The sequence below is a fragment of the Lampetra fluviatilis genome, chromosome 37, assembly GCF_964198595.1.
Source record: "Lampetra fluviatilis chromosome 37, kcLamFluv1.1, whole genome shotgun sequence".
NCBI lineage: Eukaryota > Metazoa > Chordata > Hyperoartia > Petromyzontiformes > Petromyzontidae > Lampetra > Lampetra fluviatilis.
In genome coordinates, this window is record NC_136311.1 from 4,357,315 (window position 1) to 4,380,827 (window position 23,513).

General features: G+C 54.7%; 1 protein-coding gene across 1 annotated transcript in view; it reads right to left on the bottom strand.

Moving 5' to 3' along the window:
- Nucleotides 1-663: 663 nt before the first annotated feature.
- The window catches only part of LOC144945274 (transmembrane protein 132E-like), a 32,492-nt gene continuing 9,642 nt past the window's right edge, over nt 664-23,513 (bottom strand). The window contains exons 6-12 of the mRNA XM_078873661.1: nt 14,409-14,649; nt 9,985-10,128; nt 9,033-9,304; nt 7,137-7,207; nt 6,748-7,076; nt 3,544-3,732; nt 664-2,571 (exon numbers count right to left, since the gene is read on the bottom strand). Of these exons, the coding sequence (XP_078729787.1) occupies nt 1,138-2,571; nt 3,544-3,732; nt 6,748-7,076; nt 7,137-7,207; nt 9,033-9,304; nt 9,985-10,128; nt 14,409-14,649 (2,680 nt within the window). The 3' untranslated portion in view covers nt 664-1,137. The remainder of the gene's footprint in view (nt 2,572-3,543; nt 3,733-6,747; nt 7,077-7,136; nt 7,208-9,032; nt 9,305-9,984; nt 10,129-14,408; nt 14,650-23,513) is intronic.

A 23,513-nucleotide genomic window follows, 5' to 3' on the forward strand; every position in this document is an offset into this window, starting at 1 on the left:
CCGCGGTATTGCTGCAGACTCTCCGGTGTCCTCCTCCCCACGGTTAAATAAACAACGCGCCGCACGCTGTAACCGCTACTGAACCACACACCGCCAAGATTAGTTAACTCGGTTGGGGTCACGCACGCTCACTCTCGCTCGCAGCAGCAGCAGCTGCGGCGGCGGCGGCATCACCCGCCCACCTTACTGAGAAAAACTTGGCAGGACCCTCCTGCAAAAAAGTCTTGAGACTCGGCGAGGCTTTACTGGGTAAGCGAGAGGTGCAACGACGACGACGACAACAACAACGACAACAACAACAACGCGACGCGCGCTTCTGCGCCAGACTCGATATCGGCACGAGGTCTCCGCCTTCATCGTCCGCCACCGAGCGCGAGGCCCGGGTCCAACGGAGACGTGGAGTGGCGGGGGGGGGGCTCCCCGTTGCGAGTGGGGGGGGGGGCGGTGGTGATGCTCGCCAGGCCAGTGGTGGAACGCGGCACGCTCAACACGCGTGTCGCTACCGAGCGACAGCGAACCGCTCGTTAAACAAGAAGGGTGCAACGGGTTCCACCGTCGTGCCGCGGCCTCCCTCCCCCTCCCTCCCCCCCTCCCCCTCCCTCCCCCTCCCTCCCCCCTGCCCCCCCCCGTGCCTCACCCCCCCCCCCCCTGCCTCACCCCCCCCCCACCACCACTCCCGCCGTGGCGACATCGCTCAGCTACCTGGATTGAGGATCGCGATTCATTTAGGAGAATCGGTTGTGCGTGCTGTTTCTTCTTCTACTTCTACTTAACGTTGCGCTGAGCGGTGGCGCCTCGAGTGACGCGAAGCCGCGGCTGACGATCCAGGGTTGGCACCGCTCGGCGTCGCAAGCGAACGACACCCACGGCGCAGTCAGAGCCTCTCCCACGGTTCCAGCGGGCACCGCACGGGCGGAGGGGTGGGTGCTGCGGCAGCTTCTATCCCTTAACGACGGTCCCGAGCCAGCAGTGTCAACTCCACATTCACACGGCGGGGGGCCCAGTCCATCCGTATTCTCGCCACCGACGCCGACGCCGCCGCCTTCCGGCAAAGTTCGTTGCGCGGGCTCCCTGGCCCAGGGCTCGAACTCGCGACCTTCCGACCGCCGCTCGCGCCCCTCTGTGCCCCTGACGCAGTCACACGCGCTCCTTGATGCGCTCCATGTAGTTCCGGAAGGCGTCGGGCTCCCGCAGTCCCATGTCGCGGCACACCCACTCCAGGTCCTCCGCGCTCGCGCCCACGGCCGGCGGGGACGGCGGCGGTCGCGGCGGCGGCAGCGGCGACGACGCCGACGGCGCCGCCGCCGCCGCGTCCGGCGCTCCGGCCGCGAACGTCGTGAACTTTACCCTCTTGCGCTTGGACGTCGGCGAGTTGAGCGAGGCTTCCGCGACGCCGTTACCGACGCCGCCGCCGCCGCCGCCGCCGCCGCCGCCGCCGTCGGCGTCGCCGCCGCCGCCGCCCGGTCCGAGCGGCGCCGCGTCGGAGCGGCCGCCGCGGCCGGGGGGGCCGCCGCCGTCGGTGGGCGTCACGTCGGTGGGCGTGGGCGAGCGCGGCTGCGGCTGGTTGAGCCAAACCCAGTCGTGCGGGCGGCGAGGCTTGGCGCCGGACGGGCAGCGCTCGTTCCCGTTGGCGGCCACCGCCGCCGCCGCCGCAGGGCCGCCCGCCCCGTGCGCCTTCTTGCCGCCGGCGCCGCGGTAGCGCAGGGCGAAGGTCAAGCAGTTGACGAGGAAGACGGCGATGGCGAGGCAGAAGACGGCGAGCAGCGCGTACATCCCGATCTCCAGGTCGGTGAGCGAGCGCGGCGACGGAGGCGGCGGCACCTCGGTGCGCACCGCGTCGTTCCCCACTTCGTTGTCGTCGTCGTCGTCGTCCTCCGACGTCATCACGGCCTCCCGCTGCTCGTCCGGCTCCTCCTCGTCGTCCTCGTCGTCGTCGTCGTCGTCGTCGTCGCCACGCTCGCGGCTGCGCGGTGTCCCCGGGAGGCTCCTCTCCAAGTCGACGTCGTCGGGGATGCCGCGGATTCGCTCGTCGCTGCTCGTCGTCACCGCCGCCGTCGTCGTCGTCGTCGTCGCGGTCGACCCCGCAGAGGAGGAGGCGTCAGCGACCCCGCGGCTGTTGTCGTCGCCCTCATCCGAGGCCACGGGGAGGCCCGGTGGTGGAGACGATATCGGAGGCGGCGGTGGCCGCCTGTCGCCGCCCGGCGGATCGCCGTCAGCGTCGCCGCCGTAGTCTCTGTAGTCGTCCCCGGCGGCGGCGGCGGCACCGAACTTGACGTTGACGGCGCAGGTGCTCGCCGCCACGACGCCGCTCCTGCGCTTCGACTTCTGGCAGACGTCTGGCACGCCGAGCTCGGCGCGGAGGAGGTCGCCGCGGCCCTCGCCCTCGGCCGTCACCGTCGGACCCGCCCAGGGGTCACCGTCGCCCCGGCCCCCCCGGGGAGCCGGAGGGCGCACGGAGACCACGGACTCGTCGAGCGACGTGAGCGTCAGCGAGAAGGAGCCCGGGTCGTAGATGTCGAGCGGGGCGGCCGTGTCGTCGCTGAACTCGAGCCACGCGCTCAGCACCGCCTCCTGGGCAGCGCACGCAGCAAGATCAGAGGTCACCCGAGGAGCCTCAACAGACTGAGGGGGCAAGCGCTGTCAGCGAGTGGCACCTAATGAAGGCCGGCGTGGCACACGACGGGGGGTGAGGTGGGCAGCACCACGCTCGGCCGCCTTTGTCTCCCCAGTGGCGATGTTTACACATCGCACCAGGTACTCCTTTGAGGCTGAGCTTACCTAGGCGAGGCCTAGGAGCAGTTCAGATAATCGTCACTGGCATTGGCTGTGAGCGGAAATCGAACTCGGGTCGCCGGCTTGTATGTATGATGTAGCCAACCGTGCTGACCGGAGGTGCAGGGGAAGGACAAGAAACTACACACACAAATAAATGAGTTTTCAATCTAAATGATTTAAAAGTGCATAGCTCCAGTGGCTTCCTAATATCGCAAAGAAGAGCGTTCCAGACGGCCGCAAAGCGCATCTGAAAGCTCGCCATGTGGTGACCGTCGTTGTTCGATGGCCAGCCAAAACCTGCTCCTGCTGCTTCTGCGTGGATGAGTTCACGTGATGGTTTATCCAAGCGTGAGTGAGCGAACATCTGTGAGCGAGCATTTGTTAGTGAGCGTGAGTTTGTGAGCGCATTTGTAAGTGTCTTTGTGAGCAAGTGAGAATGCATTTGTGAGTGTGTGTTTGTGAGTGTGTGTGTGTTGTTGTTGGTTGTTTGACTTGCATCCCACTGGGATTTTTGCATACAGCGTTGGTGTACGGTGTTGCTGTCTTTTCTTGGATTTTCTGTTTGCACTCAGTTACATAGTCACTTTAAGATGTTTTCTTGTTCATGTTCTTGTTTTTTGTTTTTTGTTTGTTGCGGTTGCACCCGATTCAAGAGCCGAATGGCTCACAGGGCTCTACCTAATGAATGAACTTGAACTTGTGAGTGTTCGCTCGTAAGCGAGCGCGTGTTTGAGCAAGCAAGCGAGTGAGCGAGCGAGCAGACCGGACCTGCTTGTGGGCGTGCAGGCGCTGTGCGGCGACGCTGGCGAGCACGGCGGGCAGTGGGCCCGGCGCGGCGCCCACGGTGAGCGAGAGGCCGCCCACCAGGAGGAGACGCAGCGCAGCGAGCGCCACGCGCTCCTCCAGCACGGACAGCGGCGCCTCGCCGTGCACGCCCTCCGACAGCGGCGACACCACCTGCACGCACGCGTAGAGCGGCACGCGTGCGGAGACACGCGCAGAGTGACACATGCGCAGAGACACACGCACACGTAGAGACACGCACACACAGAGACACGCGTAAAGTGATACGCGCGCAGAGACGCGCGTAGATTGACACGCGTGCAGAGACACGCACACACACACACACGTAGAGACACACACACACCACAACAACCGACATTCGCCACTAAGTGGCGGTGACGTCACCATGATGCTTGTGCCAGGCTATGTGCACGTTGAGGCCATGTGAAGTGTCCAACGCCCGCTGGCAGGAGGTCACGGGGCAGACCCTGCAGGTGCCACAGGTCGACTGACTGAGATGACTGGCTGATGCACCACCTGTGCCCCCTACTGTGCCAACTTGCTGTACTTTAGCCACCCGGCGATCCGCTCGTTGTTGAGCGTCGCTCCTCCGCCCTCCGTTGTTGTTGGAGGGCGACTGCCTCCAACTGGCCAGTAGCATCCTTCACAAGTCTCCTCCACAGAGGCCGATCTTGACACCGCTGGTACCAGTCATCGGCAAGTCCACTCAGCTCCACATCCTCCTGCACCACATCACTCCATCTCTTCTCTAGCCCGTGCCACGCCCGTTTAGCCCCCTCAATCCAGCCGAACAAAAGCTTTTTAGGCATGCAGTGGCTGGGCATGCGGGCTACATGACCCAGCCAACGCAGCCTTGCCTGCAGGAGGAGCTCACCGATGGGGCTTTGTCCAGATCTTTCAAGGATATGTGAGCTCCTCACACAATCCAGCCTAAATGTTTATAACCGGCGAAGATGTTCAATTAGGGGGGTTCACGTTTTGCAAGCGTCGATACCTTTATCGACGCTTGCAAAACGTGATTGTGGTCGAGAAGACCTGAAGCTTCTTGTGGAGCGACGGACCAGGTAGCTTTGAAAAGATAATGCCGCTCGACTGATTCGGAGCGAGATCTCTGCTGTCAAATCGGAGCCGGTCATGAGCACACGGCCCAGGTATGGGGAAACTCTTCACTCTCTCCACAACTGCCCTATCACCAATTTGGAGTTGTGGGGGTGGAGTGTCCAATGGTACAAAATACCCAGGCAAGTGTTTAGTTTTGGTGGGGCTGATGGTAAGTCCCCACCTCTTAGAGGCAATCTCCAGGTTCAGCAGCAGCGCCTCCAACTCCTCCTCAGAGTGAGCAGCAATTAGCAGATCATCGGCATACATAACATGGTTGAGCAATAGAGAGCCATCCCTTGACCGCACCTGAGCATCGATCAGCCTCCCATTATATCTGTACCAGATGGAAATTCCTCCGGTACAGCTACTGAAGGCTTCATGAACTACGTGGTCAAAATAGATGTTAAATAATGTGGGAGCCAGAGGACATCCCTGTCACACAACATAGTCCTAAACCTCGCCCAATTCCCCTCAACATCAGGAGGAGTGAGGGACGATGCCAACCCCAGCCGCAAGCGATGATGATATTCTCGCTTGCAACTTTCATCAGCTAGCTGAGACCATACAACTATGGTTTGAATGGGGTCCTGGGTGTACACTCACCACCGGAGTGGTAAAATGGCAGGCGCATATTACAGATGACAAGTCGATGGTCAGTGGGCAGATCAGCTCCACGGTAGGTCCTGGTGTCAAGGACATGGGCCCGCATCCGCTGTTCCGTCACTATGTAGTCCAGCAGATGTTCTTGCTTGGACCTGGCATGCATCCATGATGTTGTGTGGATGCACTGATGCCGGAACAGCATGTTGGTAATTACAAGCCCATAGGCTACACAAAAATCTAGCAGCTTCCTACCGTTGTTATTGAGCTGATCTGGCCCATGGCTTCCAATCACTCCAGACCAGGTGCCAGTATCATGACAAACTCGGGCATTGAAGTCACCCAACAAGATATCTCTATCCCGAGGGGCCACTTTAGTCAGCACCTGTGACAGGAGGTCATAGAAGGCATCTGACTCATCGGCTTTGCCTGCATCCCTCCACGGATGTTCATCTTCGGTGGGGGCATAAGTAACCATGACCACCACTCCTCGCCTCTGGTTGATGGGAAGGCGAGCCCAACGTAGCCTGGGGCTTACAGCTTCCCACAACTCACCGCCACGCTCCCACGCCCCCTTCATTCTTTTGTTCAGAAGAAGAGCCACTCCCTGTTGTTTGGCAGTCTCCTGCCCCGAGGAGAGGACTGTCCACCCCTCATGGTGGCAGGAGCCAGATCTGGTCCACCGGACGTCCTGAATACCACAGAGATCCAGGCGGTACCGGTCCAGCTCCCGAAAGAGGAGTGGCAGCCTCTCCTCCGCAGTGAGTGTTGGAACATTCCACGAGGCCATCCGAAGTGGCTTTTTGTTGTTTCTGGAGGAGCCCCGAGGGTAAGGATTTGGCCAGGAGACGTCATAGACGCCTGTCCCCCCCGGGGCCTCGGTAACAAGCTTAATACGTTTTTTACATCGTAATTTAGTGGTAGTTAATTGAAGGTGAAGGGGTTACCAGCCCCTCGCACCCATCCAGAGCCCCCATTTGGCTGCTGTGGTGGTTACAAACGCCATGAAGGGAAAGGCCAATCTAGATTGGCCCTCCCCCCCCCACGGCACTGCCCACCACAGCGTTGCCGTCTGGCACCATGAGGAGGTAGGGGTTGTTTTTGCCGGATGACACACACACGCACACATAGAGACACACACACACGCACATGTAGAGACACGCACACGCAGAGACACACACACGCACATATACATGTCTAGACACACACACGCACACGTAGAGACACACACGTAGAGACACACACATATATATGTCTAGACACACACGCACACGTAGAGAGACACACGTAGAGACACACACGCACACATAGAGACACACACAAGTCTACATACACACACACGCACACGTAGAGACACACACAAGTCGAGATACACACGCACGCACACACACATAGGGCCACGTGCGTGACCACGTGCGTGCCCACGCGTGGCGATGTTGCCGAAGAGGCCGCGGGCGGGCGCGTCACCTGCACGGCGGTGACTCCGGCCTCCCGGGCGATCACCACGAGGCCCGCCTGCTGCCGCACCTCGGCCACCGCCGGATTGGCGACCCGCACCAGGCCGGCGCGCGCCACCACCTCGCTCACGTCCAGCAGCCAGTCGGGCCCCAGCATGGGCGTGCGCAGGCCGGAGCCCTCCGAGGCCTCGGCCTCAAAGCGGGCGAGCACGCGCACCGTGGCACGCTGGGAGAGCAGCGTGCAGCCACGGCCGCGGCGCTCCTCCGCCTCATCGGCGGCGTCGGCCCCACCTCCGGCCCCACCTCCGGCCCCACCTCCGGCCCCACCTCCGGCCCCACCTCCGGCCCCACCTCCGGCCCCACCTCCGGCCCCACCTCCGGCCCCACCTCCGGCCCCACCTCCGGCCGCCGCCGCCGCTTCGTCGTCATCGTCGTCGCGGTTGTCTTCGCCCCGGCTCGCCCGTGAGGATCTGCGGGGTGGGGAGCGACAGTCTCGACTCGGTAAGTCTGTGAGTCTCTGTGAGAGTCTGTGAGTCTCTGTTGTGAGTCTGTGAGTCTCTGTGAGAGTCTGTGAGTCCCTGTGTGAGTGAGTCTATGGGTCTCTTGAGTGACTGTCTGAGTCTCTGCGTGAGTCTATGAGTCACCGTGTGAGTGACTCTATGAGTCTCTTTGTGAGTGAATATATGAGCCTCTGTGTGAGTGAGTCTATGAGTTTCTGTGTGCGTGAGTCTATGAGTCTCTGTGTGAGTCTATGAGCCTCTGTGTGAGTCTATGAGTCACCGTGTGAGTGAGTCTATGAGTCTCTGTGTGAGTCTATGAGTCACCGTGTGAGTGAGTCTATAGGTCTTTTGAGTGACTGTCTGAGTCTCTGCGTGAGTCTATAGGTCTCTGTGAATCTATGAGTCTCTGTGTGAGTGGCTCTATGAGTCTGTGTGACTCTATGAGTCTCTGTGTGAGTGACTGTATGAGTCTCTGTGTGAGTGAGTCTATGAGTCTCTGTGTGAGTGACTGTATGAGTCTCTGTGTGAGTGAGTCTATGAGTCTCTGTGTGAGTGACTCTATGAGTCTCTGTGTGAGTGAGTCTATGAGTCTCTGTGTGAGTGAGTCTATGAGTCTCTGTGTGAGTGACTGTATGAGTCTCTGTGTGAGTGACTCTATGAGTCTCTGTGTGAGTGAGTCTATGAGTCTCTGTGTGAGTGACTGTATGAGTCTCTGTGTGAGTGACTGTATGAGTCTGTGTGAGTGACTCTATGAGTCTCTGTGTGAGTGACTGTATGAGTCTCTGTGTGAGTGACTGTATGAGTCTCTGTGTGAGTGACTGTATGAGTCTCTGTGTGAGTGACTCTATGAGTCTCTGTGTGAGTGACTGTATGAGTCTCTGTGTGAGTGACTCTATGAGTCTCTGTGTGAGTGATTGTATGAGTCTCTGTATGACTATGAGTCTCTGTGTGAGTGACTCTATGAGTCTCTGTGCGAGTGACTCTATGAGTCTCTGTGTGAGTGACTCTATGAGTCTCTGTGTGAGTGACTCTATGAGTCTCTGTGCGAGTGACTCTATGAGAGTGATTCTGTGAATCTCTGTGTGAGTGACTCTATGAGTCTCTGTGCGAGTGACTCTATGAGTCTCTATGAGAGTGACTCTATGAGTCTCTGTGTGAGTGGCTCTATGAGTCTCTGTGTGAGTGAGTCTATGAGTCTCTGTGTGAGTGAATCTATGAGTGTGTGACTCTATGAGTATCTGTGCGAGTGACTCTATGAGAGTGACTCTATGAGTCTCTGTGCGAGTGAATCTATGAGTCTCTGTGCGAGTGACTCTATGAGATTCTGTGTGACTCTATGAGTCTCTGTGTGAGTGACTCCGAGTCTCTGTGCGAGTGACTCTATGAGAGTGACTCTATGAGTCTCTGTGTGAGTGAATCTATGAGTCTCTGTGCGAGTGACTCTATGAGTCTCTGTGTGAGTGAATCTATGAGTCTGTGTGACTCTATGAGTCTCTGTGTGAGTGACTATGAGAGTGACTCTGTGAGTCTCTGTGCGAGTGACTCTATGAGTCTCTGTGCGAGTGACTCTATGAGTCTCTGTGCGAGTGACTCTATGAGAGTGACTCTATGAGTCTCTGTGTGAGTGACTCTATGAGTCTCTGAGTGAGTGACTCTATGAGTCTCTGTGTGAGTGACTATGAGAGTGACTCTGTGAGTCTCTGTGCGAGTGACTCTATGAGTCTCTGTGCGAGTGACTCTATGAGAGTGACTCTGTGAATCTCTGTGCGAGTGACTCTCTCCGCGTGGACCCTACCTGCCGGTGAGCGGCACTGCCCCGGCGGCGCCGGCGCCGTCGGTGACCGGCGGAGGCACCGGCACCGCCGCGGCTGCTCCGCGGGGGGCCCGCCAACCTTTGACCTGCTGCAGCTGCGAGTCGGAGAGCAGCACGGTGAGGGGCAGCCGGGGCAGCCACACGGCGACCGTGAGCGTGGCGCTCAGGTGCTCGTAGGAGAAACGGACGCGCGCAGCCAGCGAACCCTTGCTCTCCTTGCCGTTCACATAGACGTAGTCACAGCCGTCGGACACCTGTGGGCGGGGTGATGGAGGGCGACATGCCACCGAGGTGATGATGGTCAGGGGTTTGGGTCATCGTTTAGGTCGATCTATACGGTGTGCAGTGTTTGATGTCGAGATCCCCCGTGTAGCCTCAACAGACTGTCGGAGCAAGTGTGCTGAAAGCGAATAGCACCTATGAAGGCCGGCACGGCACACAAAGGGGGTGAGTGGCCAACACCACGCCCGACCGCCTTTGTCTCCCGAATGGCGATGTTTAACACCGCTCCAGGTACTCATTTTAGGCTGAGTCGACCTAAGGGAGGCCCAGGAACCAGTTCAGATAATCGTCACTGGTGTTAGTTGTGAGCGGGAATCTAATTCGGGTTGCCGGGTTCGTAGCGCAGCGCGCTAACCACGCACACGCACAGATGCACACAGATACTCGCGCAGACATGCACACACACAGACACGAACAGAAACACGCACGCAGACACACACACACACAGACACACACACACAGACACACACAGACACACACACACAGACACACACAGACACACACACACAGACACAGACAGACACACACACACAGACACACACAGACACACACACACAGACACACACAGACACACACACACACACAGACAGACACACACACACAGACACACACACACAGACACACACACACACAGACACACACAGACACGCACCTTGACGGTGTCGGGGCTGGCGGAGGAGCACTCGACGAACCCCGACACGTCGGCGAGCGCGCCGCCCGACTCCACGGAGAGCACGCGCACCGGCACGGCGACGGTGCGGCCCGACAGCGCCGCCGTGTTCACCAGCTCCGTGTCCTGCCGGCGGCACGCACCACAACGCCGTCACCGCGCGTAACCGCCAACACCACAAACCACCACAACCACCACAACCAACACCACAACCACCATAAACACCACAATCATCACAACCACCACAAACACCACAACCTTCACAACCAACACCCCAACCACCAGAACCACCACAAACACCACAACCACCACAACCAACACTCCAAACCACCAGAACCACCACAAACACCACAACCACCACAACCAACACTCCAAACCACCACAACCACCACAACCACCACAACCAACACCACAACCACCACAACCAACACCACAACCACCACAACCAACACCACAACCACCACAACCAACACTACAACCACCAGAACCACCACAAACACCACAACCACCACAACCAACACCCCAACCACCAGAACCACCACAAACACCACAACCAACACTCCAAACCACCACAACCACCACAACCACCACAACCAACACCACAACCACCACAACCAACACCACAACCACCACAACCAACACCACAACCACCACAACCAACACTACAACCACCACAACTAACACCACAAACACCACAACCACTAGCACGGCCAGTACGGCCACCACCAACGCCATTGCTACCAGCACAGCCACCACTGACACCACCACCACCACCACCACGGCCACGACCACCATTACTACCACCGCAACCACCAACACCACAGCCACCACCACCACCATAACGCCGTCGCCACGCATTACAACCGACACCACCACTACGGCCATCACCACCACCGCTGCAACGCCATCCACCACCATCACCACCACCACCACCACCCTAGCATGGCACAAGCGCCGTGGTGATGTTCGCGGATGTGGGGGGTGGGGTGGGGGGATGCAGATGAGGACCTGGACGGGAGAGAGGGGATGAGAGGGAGAGAGAGAGAGATGGGCAGAGCTGTGGAGGCCTACACATAGATTAAGGCCACAACAGAAGCCTGTCCATTTAGCAAATCCAATTTGGCACTGTAGGGAGATCAATGGGGCTTAGGCGAACACACAGGAGGGAGGGAGGGGGGGCAGGAGTGGGGGGGGGCTGTTTCACCCACCACTGGATAGATTTACACGGGGAAATCTCTACACTGTAAGTGACGGCAGTTGTCACAATTTCCACCTGCGCCGTGCCTTTAAAATCAAGCGTTCGACATCAAAAGGTCAGCACATGGGGTCAGGTTGCATGGGTAGAGGAATACGAGACCAGGTGTGTCTCATGGTCGTCGTCATCATCATCATCATCAATATCACCAGCAGCCATTGTCAATCCACTGCTGGATGAAGGCCTCTCCTGCGATGTAACGACCCACCCCGTGCCTCCACACGGAGGGATTCCATCGCTCCGTCTCTCCCGGTGGACGCCTCTCGGAGGCGTTTCCACTCCTTGGCTGTCGCTCCGTTGTTGTTCTCGACCAATCGCACGCACATCTCGAGATACAAACACTGCCACGTGTAACACTGCCATCGGTACATCCCGCTTGCTATGCACAGACCCGAAGCAAATAAAACGGCAAGCAGCCAGCAACAAAAGCTATTAAACTTGTAGGATAGTTTATACGTTCTCTCTGAATCACGCGAGGCTATAAGGATGATGTGTGAGCGATCCCTGAGTGATACCTGAAGTGACACCTGAGTGATACCTGAAGTGATACCTGAGTGATACCGAAATGTTACATGAAGTGAGATGTGAGCCGGACCAGGGGGGGGTTCCCTTCACACAAAAAAAGTGGACCATTGTGGTGAAGTATTGTGAAACAAAGACCCCACGTGATTGGCATGGCATGGGGGAAGGGGTGGCTTTCATCTAGCAGTGTATTGAGAAATGCGCTGTCAATTCTGGCTACGAGGATTATTGTTAACGACTGGCTGTGCGCTTAAGTTGATTCACCTCATAGTTGTTGATGTCACAGGCCGCTCGACTATAAACTAAACTAGATAAAAACTATTTTTTATTTTTTTTACCAAGTAAGGGTCCACTGAGCGATGTAGCTCTATTTCAGAAGCGACCTGGTCACAAGTGGTCGCTCAACGAAGTGGCTCATCACAATGTGGACATTTATAGCAGTATCCAAATACTCTAAATGCGTGTTTCTACAAGTGGAAGGAAAAACCGGAGGACCCGGAGAAAAATCCACGCGACCACGGGGAGAGAGAGAGACACGCAAACTCCAAATATACGACAGGCATCAAGGGTTGGGATCGAAGCCACGACCTCCTGCGTACCAGGCGATGCAGTTAACATCTCCTAGCCCACCGCGACGCCAATTGACTCTCATTGCCCGCGTCTCCTCCCCGCCGCCTTTGTTTCAGATGTCAAGGGACACCACCACGATGCTTCGTCGTCGCCTCACCCGGCCTCAGAGCGCACACAAGGGCCCCAGCCAGGGCCCTCTAGAACGCAGGCCTCACGGTGAAGGGCCGGTTGTGAACTGAGCCGTTTTAGATGACGGATGATGATGGCGATGATTATCTGTACCATTTGTCCATAATATAGGTTTTTGGGTCAGATCGCGTTATTTATAAATGTGTCGCAACCCTCCAACCACCCGACACGGCCAAACAGTAAAAAATGTGTCACGTTTTTCAAAGGACAAAATCATTCACTTCTTTAGCCCACCGGTGTGCTGAAGAAAGAATCAACAGCATTTAAAAATTTGCTGAAGAGAAAATCAACAGCATTAAAAAATTTGCTGAAGAGAGAATCAACGGCATTTAAAAAAAATAAATGCTGTTGATTCTCTCTTCAGCACAGCGGTGGGCTAAAGAAGTGAATGATTTTGTCCTTTGAAAAACGTGACACATTTTTTTTTACTGTTTGGCCGTGTCGGGTGGTGGAGGGTTACGACACATTTATAAATAACGCGATCTGACCCAAAAAAAAATCTATATTATGAATAATATTGGTCGCGAAAGCCTACGTGTTAAATTGTACCATTTGTGCTAGTTTTTACCAGGGATAGCCCCAATGAGCTATTTTTCAGAAGGCGACCTGGACGCACGTGATGACAGCTTATCGTCGAGGTGGCTGATATCATCATCATCATCGCCACCACACATGGGCACGTGTAGCCACTGCACTGCCGCTCCCCATGCCAATAACACATTCACCGCACACGCGCACACCAAGACAAAGACCACCCTACCATAGCCCGAACAGGCTGCCTAAATGTTGTTAGCGAGAAGCACCTATTCAGGCAGCCACAGCACACGAGGGGGGTGGGTGGCCAGCGCCACGCCCCGGTCGCCTCTGTGCGTCTCCCCCAGTGCCGGCGTTTGCACACTGCCATCAAGATGCTCGTTGAAGGGCGAGTCTACGTCGTCACTGGCGTTGGCCGTGAGCGGGAATCGAACTCGAGGCACCGGGTTCGGAGCCCTCTGCGCTCACCACGACAATGCCACTCCCTCAACATCGCCCGCGTGTGTGTGTGCGCGCACACATACACACAGATAAGAAGTGTGCACGCCTGTGCAGTTTTGGCTTCCGAAATGAATACACTTGACAAACGTCTTCATTAATTTTCGGCGTCTGACAAACACATAAATCACGGGCTGCTTGAGACCACGCACGGACATCGCTCATAGGGGGCCCAGAGGGGAGGCAGTACAGCGGGCACGTGGGTGTATGTGTGCGTGTGTGCGTGTGTGTGCGTGCACGCGTGTGCGTGCGCGTGTGTGCGTGCGTACATGTGCGTGTGTGCGTGTGCATGTGTGCGTGCGCTCGCGTGCGTGCGTGCGCGCGCGTGTGTGCGTGTGTGTGTGCATGTTTGTACGCGCGTGGGTGTGTGTGTGTGTACGCGCGTGTGTGTATACGTGTGTGTGGACGCGAGGAAGGGAGGCGGGCAAGGGAGGGTGGGAGGGAGGGGGAGGAGGCAGGGATGCAGGGAGGGGAGGGAGGAGGCAGGGAGGGAGGCAGGCAGGGAGGGAGGCAGGCAGGCAGGGAGGGAGGGAGGGTTGAACGGACGAAGAGAGATAGAAAAGCGACGGAGGGAATCGGGGAGGTATAACAGAGAGGGAAAGAGGGAGGGAAGGAAGGGGAGAGGGAGCAGAAGATGGGGAGAGAAAGACGGAGAGAGAGAGGCGATAGAGGTTGGGAGGGAGGGGAAGAGGTTGGGAGGGAGGGAGCAGAGGGAGCGGAGGGAGGGGGGAGATCGGGATGGAGGGAAGGCCACAGAAGTGACGGATCAGAGGAGAATGATAGAGTCGGGGGTAACGAAGGAGGGTGGCTGGGCAGGGAGGGGTAGTCAATCCGGTACCATGGCGACCGGGACGATGGCAACAATGTCCTTCTGCATGGCCGTGAGCTCCGTCATCACTCGCTCCGAGTCGGGCGACGAGGTGGACGACGAGGTGGACGATGACGAGGAGGAGGAGGCAGAGGCGGTCCTCTTGGCGCCGTGGAGCTCCAGCTGCCAGAGGATGCGGCGCGTCACGGACTGGCTCGTGAAGTTGCCCATCGCGAAGTCCACGCGCAGCACGGCCACCGCCGCCTCCTCCCTGCGCGCGCACCACACCGAGCATCGTCGTCGTCACCATCATCGTCGTCACCATCATCGTCACCAACATCGTCGTCGTCACCATCATCATCGTCGTCACCATCATCATCATCGTCACCATCATCATCATCGTCACCATCGTCGTCGTCATCATCGTCGTCACCATTATCATCATCATCATCATCGTCGTCACCATCATCATCGTGGTCACCATCATTATCGTCGTCGTCATCATCATCGTCACCATCATCATCGTCATCATCGTCGTCACCATCATCATCGTCGTCACCATCATCATCGTCACCATCGTCGTCGTCATCATGGTCGTCACCATCATCGTCATCATCGTCGTCACCATCATCATCGTCATCATCGTCGTCGTCATCATCATCGTCGTCGTCACCAACATCGTCGTCACCATCATCGTCGTCATCATCGTCATCGTCGTCATCATCGTCGTCACCATCATCATCGTCGTCGTCACCACCATCATCGTCATCATCGTCGTCACCATCATCGTCGTCACCATCGTCGTCGTCACCATCGTCATCGTCATCGTCGTCGTCACCATCATCGTCGTCACCATCGTCGTCGTCACCACCATCATCGTCATCGTCGTCGTCACCATCATCGTCGTCACCATCGTCGTCGTCACCACCATCATCGTCATTGTCGTCGTCACCATCATCGTCGTCACCATCGTCGTCGTCACCACCATCATCGTCATCGTCGTCGTCACCATCATCGTCGTCACCATCGTCGTCGTCACCATCATTGTGCTTGGTCTCGTTTATAAAACCGGCATCGTCAATATCACTGCTGGTAAATCTGAATTTGTATTTATACCGCAGAAGGAATCCGATGAGCTGTGAAGCTCTTTCTTTTTATTGTTTTATATTTATATTTATATTATTTTATTATCTCTCTTCTACGTGACTATACAGAAATAACCAATAATATTAATATTATGTTGAACTTCTTTCGCACCGTGCGTAGCCAACCCTTGCTAATCGAAGGTGTTGGGGAAGGAAAACAAGCTCAACACAAAAATCAGTTATAAAAAAATGAGTTTTCAATCTGGACAATTTAAAAGTGCATAGCTCCAGTGGCTTCCTAATATTGGAAGGAAAAGCGTTTCCAGACGGCCGCACAAGCGCATCTCAAAGCGTGTGCATCATTAATATCATCGTTAATTTAACACGTAAGCTTTCACGACCAATATTATCCACAATAGAGGGTTTTTTGGGTTAGATTTGCGTAAATATAAATGTGTCGTTAAACCCGGCACCGCCCGACACAGCCAATTAGTAAGGTTTGGTGTCGCGTAGTTGGCGAGTAAACCCACGACATTTACAATTGGAGTACGACGTTTCGCCAGTAACTACAACCGGCATCATCAGGCGACAGCCGGAGTTGTGGAGAAATCCTCCTCCTGTGTGTCGGTCTTAAATAGCGGGCTAAATGTGATTCCAATCAGCTGTGAAGACCAGAGTGGGGTGGGGGGGGGTGGCGGGGTTAATGTATGAATATTCATTACAATGGATATCCATTGCCGGTTGGCTTATTCCGCGGGTAATCAACATACATTGCGCGTGCACTTGATGCACGCGCACCGTGCATGCACATCCTGACGTTTTTGGGTGCAAGAAATGGCAGTAGCTGTCATTGGCTGCTCACAGTTAATGACCATCGACTTATGGTGACCTGTACAGGCATTGCAGTTAAAGAGTGCGGTAGTATTACTTGATAATAGGCTTCCAAGCAGCTCATAGCCTGTAGCTATCAGAATGGTAATTTTTTTTTGTATCTCAATTTCAATAGGTTATCTAATTAGTCTTGGCTAGTAGTAACTAGTTTTTCACAGAACTTCCAACATTATCACAATCTATTGAGCGTGTTCCTGTTGGCACGCGTGTTTTGCCACTGCCGACAAGCTGGGAGTATCTACACTATGGGAACCTCATTTGCCAGTAAAAATATGATAATTGGTTCTTTACCCTTCTATCTGGCAACAAAACTGACACCTTTTTACCTTTTTACAAGGAGTCAGTTTTGTTGCCAGATAGAAGGGTAAAGAACCAATTATCAAGCTGGGAGTATTTAATATTACTTTGGTGTTTCTTTAGTCTTGTGCGGATAATTCGCCCTGTCTGGCCAATGCAGCGTTTGCCACAGGAGCAATTCAGTTTTCAGTTTCATGTATTAGGTGTAGCCCTGGGAGCCATTCGGTTCTTGAATCGGGTGCAACCGCAACAAACAAAAACATGAACAAGAAACATCTTAAAGTGACTACGCGCAAACAGAAAAATCCAGGCAAAAACAGCAAAGTCTTCCAGAAAAAGCACCTTGTATCAACGCTGTGTGCAAAAATCCCAGTGGGATGCCAGTCAAACCATAGCAACCACAAGACAATTTAGATTAAAGGTATCAGTCTAACTCTGTACCACAACAAAATAAATATGGCTAAACCAAAACGTTTTCGAAATCACCAAAATAAAGCTATGAGAGCAATGCAACAGTGATCATAGGAACTGTGATTTAAATTTCACAATAAACGATATACATAACAACTAAAAACGGCAGGATGTGTATGCATGGTGCGCGTGCATAATGCGCACGTGCAATGCATGTGCATCGCACATTCACATTTTGTATGTTGATTACCCTATGAATAACCCAACCGGTGATGTCTAATCCGTTGTAATTTATATGCATGCGTTTACCCCTGCCCCCTCCTGGTGTTCACACACGATTGGTTCAAAAGTGACGACATCACATCATGCATCCCTCGATTTAAGATCGGAACGAGAGGAGTTCTCCATGATGCTGGTTGCAATTACCGGCGAAACGTCGTACTTGAATTGCAAATTTCGATTTAAAGCTTTCGTGACTGCAGGGATTCTTCTTCTTGGTTCTTTCGGTAAAGTCACGTAGAAGGGAAATAATACAATAATAAAAATAAAACATTTTGTCAAGGCGCTCTTCCCCCTCCAACCCAGCTTAAATATACGCTCCAAGCCTGGTGGTGTTTCATTCAGACTCTGTCTTTCCGACAGACCTGTTCTTCACCTGAGGACGGCTGCTTGCGTTGTGGCCGAAACGTCGTGAGAATTGTATTTTATTATGTTTTATTTTTATTATTTTATTATTTCCCTTCTACGTGACTTTACCGAAAGAACCAAGAAGATGAATTGCAAATGTCGTGGGTTTATTCGCCAACACGCAAGTAAGGAATCGGCACTCTTTGTTTACGTGGCAAACCTTACGAATTGGCTGTGTCGGGTGGTGGCGGGTTTAACGACACATTTATATTTACGCGATTGAACCCCAAAAACCTGTGTTATGGATACTTGTTAATGTAATGTTATCGTTAATATCAGCATTGAATCTTAGCAGTGCAACAACAACAACAATGTGGAAACACACGTGGCGGTTGTTGTTGTTGTTGTGCTTCAATATTCACAAAGGTCAAATATCCCCTGTATAGCCTTAGACTATTGGAACCTCATTTGCCAGTAAAAATATGATAATTGGTTTTTTACCCTTCTATCTGGCAACAAAACTGACACCTTTTTACAAGGAGTCATGTTTGCATAGACCACAATACCTGAGACAGTGCACATTATCAGAGTTGTGTTTTTTGTTTGCATTATGACTGCAGGTATTGTGGTCTATGCAAACATGACTCCTTGTAAAAAGGTGTCAGTTTTGTTGCCAGATAGAAAGGTAAAAAAACAATTATCATAGCCTTAGACTGTTGGGGCAAGTGCTGTCGGTGGCCACCAGCACCATCACGGCGGGTCGCCTCTGTCTCCCAAGTGGCGAGGCCCACGACTGGTTCGGATGATAATCACTGCTGTGTTTGCCACGGGGCGCAGTGGCTTAGTGACGATATTAGCAGCCGAAGGGGTGTGGCAATCGGTCAGTTGGGGGCCCCAATATTTGATTTGTCTCGCACGGTCGCACCTGATGCCATTATACATCCGCTGGCTCCTCTTGTCCAATCGCATCCTTGTGACGCTCACCGTCTCGGACACTTAACGCCGTAGGGACGCGAAAAATCAGTGTCGTCGTTCTTTGACACCGTTGTTGAAAACACATCTCGCCGTGGTTGTCAAAGGGGCCCCGCAACTCGTAGCTTTGGCTACCAGTGGGGGGCCAGGGTGGGGGGGGTGGGAAGGCACCCCACCTGCCCCCCCCGCTAGCTACGCTGTTGGGTGGGCGGCAATGGAGCTGTGGACGGACCGAGAGCGGTGGGACGTGGACAGCTTGCGGCGAGAGAATGGACGACGAGCCATTCATTAGCACCCCGCGGGGGAGGAATTACAAACCACTGCCTTGACACCCCCCCACCCCACCCCTCAAACTCCCACGCGACAACCCTCAATCAGCTTATCTCCCCACAATTATTCTCAACTTTTTTTTTGTCGTGGAAGACCACCTTCCCCTCCCCCCTATCTTATCGCCACCAGAAAATCGCAAACGACCACCACCCCCCCCACCCACCCCACTCAAACCCAGCGTGCCCCCCAGACACCATCGCAGTAGCGAGCGCGACACTACGGGGGGAGGGGGGGGGTGAGGACCACGTGAGTTTTCACGCAATCTATTCACGTCAGCTGTCCGTTCGGCGGCTGCCCCCCCACCCCCCGACACGACCGAGGGATGGCAGGAAATCGATAGAAGTCTCCGTGGGGAATATCCTCATCCCAGATGACGCGGGGCCCTGCCCTACTGGTGGCCAGCAGCGACGGCAGTGACCCAGATAACGAAGAATGGCGCCCAATGATGCCACTAGGTCCGGCGGGCTCTGTTCTTGACATGAATAATGCAGCGTGTGTACACGTGTGTGTGAGTGTACGTGTGTGTGTACGTGTGTGTGTGTACACGTGTGTGTACACGTGTGTGTGTACGTGTGTGTGTGTGTACACGTGTGTGTACACGTGTGGAGTTGTGTGTGTACACGTGTGTGGTTGTGAGTGTGTATGTGTGGGGTTGTGCACGTGTGTGGGGGTGTGCGTGTGTGTGTGGGGTTGTGCGTGTGTACGTGTGTGGGGTTGTGTGTGTTGAAAAGCTCGCGAGCCGAGTTCGATTCCCGCTCACGGCCAAAACCAGTGACGATTATCCGAACCGGTACCTGAGCCTCCCCTAGGTCGACTCAGCCTAAAATGAGTACCTGGTACGGCGTGTAAAACCTTGCAAATGGGGAGACAAAGGCGGCCGGGCGTGGTGCTGGTCGCTGTGTCGACCCCCTTGTGGTCTGTGCCGGCCTCCATTAGGTGCTGCTCGCTAACAACCCTCACCCCACACGTCTGTTATGGCGAAATGTGAGTGTCTGTGTGTGTCACACACACAGAGACACACCGACGCCACATCCTGTGCATGCTACAGCAGAGGTGTAGGGGATTTCAACAGGACCTAGTGGCTTGGTCAAGCAAGGCCTGCGATACTATCGACAGGCCAGGGCTCTGGATCCCTAACTGTCTGCTCGTCATCACGGAGGGCCTTGTTGATGGTGGGCAGGCTCAGGCAAAGCTGCGTTGCCCGGAGCCAGAGCCATTTCCCGTTCACCTTGGGGTGCGCGACAGGGGTGTCCTCTGGCCTCAATACTATTGAACATTTTCGGTTGACAATGTCGTTCAATTAGCCCTTCATGGTTGTACCAGAGAATGCAATACAATGGGAGGCCGATCGATGCCAGGGCGCCGTCAAGGGATGGCTGCGTCTTACTGGCCATCCATGTTACGTATGCTGAAGATGTGGCAATTGCTTTGTGCTCAGACGAGGAGTTTGAGACTCTGCTGTTGAACGTAGAGCGTGCCACTCGGAGGTGGGTCCTCACCATCGGTGCCACTTACAACAGAGATCAGCCTGCCTGGATATCATATTCTTAGGTTTTTCGGTAAAGTCACGTAGGTAAAAAATTTAAATTAATAAAAGTAAAATAAAAATAAAATAAAAAATCACGACGTTTCGGAAGCAACACAAGCTTCCACCTGAAGGCGGAAGCTTGTGTTGCTTCCGAAACGTCGTGATTTTTATTTTATTTTTTATTTTACTTTTATTAATTAAACATTTTTACCTACGTGACTTTACCGAAAAACCTAAGAATATGAATCCTTGCAGTCACGAAAGCTTCAAATCTAGAATGCCTGGATATCGTCTGTGCCATGGATACTCCAGCCCCGGAGGCGGTTTTGGAGTGGGTAGAGGAGTTCCCGTACCTGGGCCGTTGTGCACTTGGTCAGCTCCAGTCTGCCAGCGGAGATGTCACTTGATCTTTTCATCAAATAGTCAAAGTGATATCCTCCTCCAATGAGCATCGAGGTGGTGATCGCTGCCTGTTTACAGCCCTGAGCCCGTGATGCAAGTTCCTCATTCATATGGCAGGGGCGAATATACCCTGTGTGGCCTTTAAGGGGAAAAAAACAATCTACAATGGGAAACGTTTCAGGTAATGGCCCTTGTCCATAGCACACGCCCATATTACAACCACTCATGACTTCCCCTCAAAGTGGTACTCGCTTTATCGACCCCAAGAGGGATGATGGGCTCATTTAACCCCCAGTCAGCCGTTGAACTCGTGACCTTTCGACCTCGGGCCGCTCGCTCTGCGCGCCGAGCCAATCGGTCCGTCTTTGGCGACGGCCGTGACATTGCCAGGGACCTCACGGCAATCCGTCCGGAAACAAATCGGCCAATAACACCACAACAACAACAACAACAAAGACAAATCTCTCCCCCCCCCACCCACCGCCGTATGGCGTTAACAGACTGTTGGGGCAAGTGCTGTTAGCGAGTAGCACCGATGAAGACCGGCACAGCACACGAGTGGGAGGTGTGGCCATAACCGCCACCCCGACACCGCCTTTGTCTCTCCAATGCTGACGTGTTTTTTTTCTTTTTACGAAATGTACGCACTGCACCAGGTACTCGACAACACCGCACGCAGACACACACACACGTGCGGGTGGGCATGTGCTCCATCATGCTGACGGTGGAGTAGTAGGAAGGGGGGGGGATGTGGGAGGTTGATTGAGCACCATCAATCAGCTGGTGGCACTGCAGTGGGGGGCGGGGGGGGGGTTATGGGGGGCTTAGACGGCAGGGCACGGTGTGGGGGTCCCGGGGACGCGGGGGAGGGGGGGGTCAGTTAACGAGATATGACATATTCTTTCGGTAAAGTCGCGTAACTTTACCGAAAGAACCAAGAATATGAATCCCTGCAGTCACGAAAGCTTTAAATCGAGAGATATGACATTGCAAACAAGCTGGTCAAGCCAGTCGATTAAGTGAAGCCCCTATCGTGTGGGGGGATTTGACTGTTGAATGGAGGCCCACAGAGACTCACATTACAGAGAGATACACAGACTTACGAAGACCAATCGACATATATAGAGATCCATATACTTAGGCAGACTCACAGACTTGCACACACAGGTTGACGAAGTTTAAACATCACCAATACATCCGTCAACAACCCTGCCCTCGTATAAATATAGCCGAGATACCATTAAGAAGGGCCATTTCCCGGAACGTTGCCCATTAAACAAATTTTGTTGAAGGGGCATCCCTACTCAAATTAGCTTTGAGGCATTGGTGCTCGTCTTCTCTATACAGCCCCTGATTGGAAATTCCACATTCCTATGGCGGGGTGCGAGTCTCTACATAGGACAGTCACTGTTGTTGACTTCCCCCCGCCCACCCCCATACAAAGTGGTAGTAATTTTATCGACCCTGGAGGGATGATGGGTCAAGTCGCTGCTGTTATTGCTGATACTACAATAACTACTACTACTGCTGTTGTAGATGATGGTGATAATGATGATATTGCCATTGACGCTACTTGCTGCTGCTGATGATGATCACGACGAAGATTTTAGAATTTCTTGAGCTGCTCGGAATGATCAGGATGATGATGATGCTGATGACGACGACTCCCACTGCACAGCGGCCATCTCGGTCATTTCCAAACGACCTGCATCTGTCACTGACACGAGACAGATGGCCTTCGCCAGTCAGCCCTGCTGCTCGATAATTACAGCAGAGGAAGGCCACTTCACACCCACGTGCCCCCCCCCCCACACTACCCCTCCTACCTCATCGCGTGCCACCGCTCCACTCGGCTGCCTCCTCTCAGCTACGCGCGATACAAAACTTGCGACAGGGCCCCCCCCACCACCCCGCCCCCCCAACCTTCGCTTTTTCCACTGCCACACATCTGAGCCGAGCCAGCGCGGGTGCCGCACGGTCACGGGTGGTTTTCTGTCGAGTGTCGTGGACTCGCACATTTACCCACCCAGTGACGATAACAGCGATGACAAAGATGACGCCAAAGTTGACGTTGACAACGATGGCGATGGGCGATGACGATGGCGTTGCCGATCGAGGCTAAAATGATGACGAGGAGGAGGAGGAGGGTGATAATGATGATGGTGACGACAGAGTTGGTCTCTTGATGACTGCGATGATGATGATGACGGCATGGCGCCCGCCACCATCCCCCTCCCCTGCGCTCCTCGTCTCCCACCTCTTCCTCCTCGACGAGAGCGGCCTGGGGCGAGCGGCACGAACCCAGCACTCAGCGACGCGCTCAGCTCGCTTCACTGAGAGACCTGTGCGTGGCTACAGCTGATGAGGGCCAGCTCCCCCCCCCCCTCCCCCACTTCCACCCCACCCACTTCCCCCCCCCCCCCACTTACATCCTCCCCCTCCACCTTCCACCACCCGAGTTGAACCGCCACAACGTGGAGCGGAGTCATTGTGGAATGGAACCACCGTGGAACGTAACACTGTCAAGTGGAACAGATCAACTCCAATGCTACTTGGGACTGTAACCCCTGTGAAATTGGAACCGCTCTGCAA